The 2659-nt window shown below is 35.1% G+C and overlaps 1 protein-coding gene across 1 annotated transcript; it reads left to right on the top strand.

The window, feature by feature from the left end:
• Positions 1–1183, top strand: LOC128664861 (transcription termination factor 2, mitochondrial-like). The gene has a single exon (XM_053719660.1). It carries the CDS (start codon positions 1–3, stop codon positions 1138–1140), a length of 1140 nt encoding a protein of 379 aa, XP_053575635.1. The 3' UTR covers positions 1141–1183.
• Positions 1184–2659: the final 1476 nt, after the last annotated feature.

Here is a 2659-nt window from a genome sequence, read left to right as displayed (position 1 = left end):
ATGCTGAAATTAATAATTTACAGCCTTGTGAGCTGGCAGAGAAGCTCAAGGGCCACTGGTTTTGTTTGTAAACAAATTTATCCATGGGGCAGTGCAAGGTGCATCAGTAATACCAACTTCTCTTTGCATCCAAGGACAGATCATAAAAAATCCTCAGAAGAAAATAAAAGAACAGTTGACAATCTTTATAAGCTTTCTGTCAATATTAAAAAAATTTGTCAGCTCAAAGGCTGGGTGCTTTTGAAGGATATCACTTATGTTGAAGAGATTGCTAATATCTTGAAAGAAATGGGAGCTAGTGATGTCACAATAGCCAATATTCTAGAACGCTGTCCTGAAGCAATTCTTCAAGACGCTAAAGAGATAAATGCAAAGAGGTCATTATGGCATTTGGTTTGTTCAGAGGACAAAGAACTGGTTAAAATCATTGAAAAGTTTCCTGATTCATTCTTTACTTATAAGTATCCAGAAAATCAAAGAGCTAATATCACATACTTTCAAGATGTGGGACTTAGCAACAAAATTATCTGTAAACTTTTAACAAGTGCTCCACAAATCTTTTGTAATTTAGTTGAGGACAATAAACAGGTTATTGATGTGCTGAAAGAAAATTACCTTAGCCTGGGTGGCTCAAAAGAAAATGTTAAAACTTGGCTGATGAAGTTAATAATGCAAGACCCATTTATTGTGTCAAAGTCTTCATTAGCAATGCAAGATAATATAAAGTTTATTCAGAGTTTAGACTTTTCTGATAGAGAAGTCTTGAAACTTTTGTCCAAACTAAAAGGCTTTATCTTTAACCTCAATTCTAGCAACATGCAGAACAATGTTTTGTTTGTTAAAACTTGTTTCAGCTGCACAGATGAAGAGATGAGAGAGATGATACTTAAATGTCCCAGTCTTTTGAACTACTCTGTTACGGTATTAGAAGACCGTTTAAAGGGGCTGTTAACAGAAGGTATTTCAGTAAAGCAAATAAAAGACTCTCCTAGTGTCCTTGAACTCACAGAACAGATTATACAATACAGAATGAAAAAAATAAGATTATTAGGCTATGAAATAAAAGATACAAATTTAGAAATTTTGAATGGGACAAGAAAGGATTTTGAAGTCAACTTTGGCAGATTACAAGTTAAGTAAGAAAGACCTCTGTTTAATCCTGTAGCACCTTTGCATGTTGAAGAATGAGAACATTGAAGACACAGTTTAGGGCCTTCAGAAGTATATAATGGTTGAATTGTGTGAGTGTGTACTCTTAATTATTTTGTATTGTACTCTTCTAGTGTATGCAGCGTGGGCTGGATTTACAGCGTTGTATGAAGTTGATTTGTCAGATATAGTATTTATAAGAGATTAATTTGTTTGAAACATTAAACCCAAAATTTGTCTTTCATGATTTATTATACTTTATTTATAAAGTGCCAACAAATTCTATAGCACTGTCCATGGTATCAAAAGATAAAAGTACAGTGGTGATACAATATTTGTAAGAGATGGTGCAAAATTTTTCAAACAAAAACAGGAGGAATGGAATGGAGGAACCTTTTCCCGTGGGAATTTACAATCTAGAAAAGTACTGTAGGAGGTTGAGATACAGGAGGTGAGGATTACAATGGTGAGAATGATGTAAGTACAGAGTTAGATGAGGGCAATTATTAGGCAAGTGGAATTAATTTGTTACTGAGTTGAGTGGTGGGCTTCGTGGAACAAAAATATCTAGGGAGCGTTTAAAGGAAGACAGATTAGGGTAAATCTGACAGTGCGAGAAAGTGCATTTCAGTGGGTTGGTGCGGCACAAGAGAAGTCCTTCAGTCTAGTATAGAGGGGGGGGGTGATGTTAGAAGATGCAAGGAGCAGATCATTCATTATTGGACCTTAGGAGGCTGGCTGGAGTATTTTTGTTGATTGGTGATGATGACAGGTAATGGGGAGTGGCATTGGTAAGGACTTAATAGGTCAGGGTGATTATTTTGAATTTAATGCTGCTGTGAATGGGGAGCCAGTGAAGGAACTCCCAGATAAGTACAGCAGAAGCAGAGCGGCTGGAAAGTTGGATTAGCCTGGCAGAGGCATTTAGGATGGATTGAAGAGGGGAGAGAGGAAGGCCAGTTATTAGGTTATTGCAGTATTCAAGTCGGGAGTCCGGGTTTATTTACTGTAAATATTTCACATTCTAATGTTCTGCACATAGCAGAATATGTTTTATGTATTTTTAAATAGATATTCATATATATATATATATATATATATATATATATATATAAATATTTTTAACTATATTTAATAATCTATCTATAGTTATTAATATATATTGTACCAAAATAACATCAGATATATGTAGAAATATGTATTTATGAATAAATAGAACATATTCTGTTACGTGAAGAACATTGGAATGTGAAATATTCATATTTTCATGTCGCGCTAGTGCACATGAGAATATGTTATCGGGTTTGCACGCTAGTGTTTTTTTCCCACTTTTTGCTCCATTGACTTCTATGATATAATACCCGACATGTGCAAAAAGCTTACTTCTAGCGTAGTTAGCGTGCGAACGGGAGTGTTAAATACCACTCCACTTGTAATCTGGCCCTAAATAGGTCCAGAGGAGAACACTAAACAGGTGTTCTAGGTAGGCAAGAAAAACAATCTTTACTTA

Source organism: Bombina bombina, chromosome 6 (assembly GCF_027579735.1).
Source record: "Bombina bombina isolate aBomBom1 chromosome 6, aBomBom1.pri, whole genome shotgun sequence".
NCBI lineage: Eukaryota > Metazoa > Chordata > Amphibia > Anura > Bombinatoridae > Bombina > Bombina bombina.
The sequence above is the reverse complement of the archived record's forward strand: the minus strand, read 5'-3'. Positions and strand labels throughout refer to the sequence as shown.

Bases quoted from the DNA above. Each gene is read 5' to 3' on its own strand.
- LOC128664861 (XM_053719660.1), top strand. From the start codon at position 1: ATGCTGAAATTAATAATTTACAGCCTTGTGAGCTGGCAGAGAAGCTCA.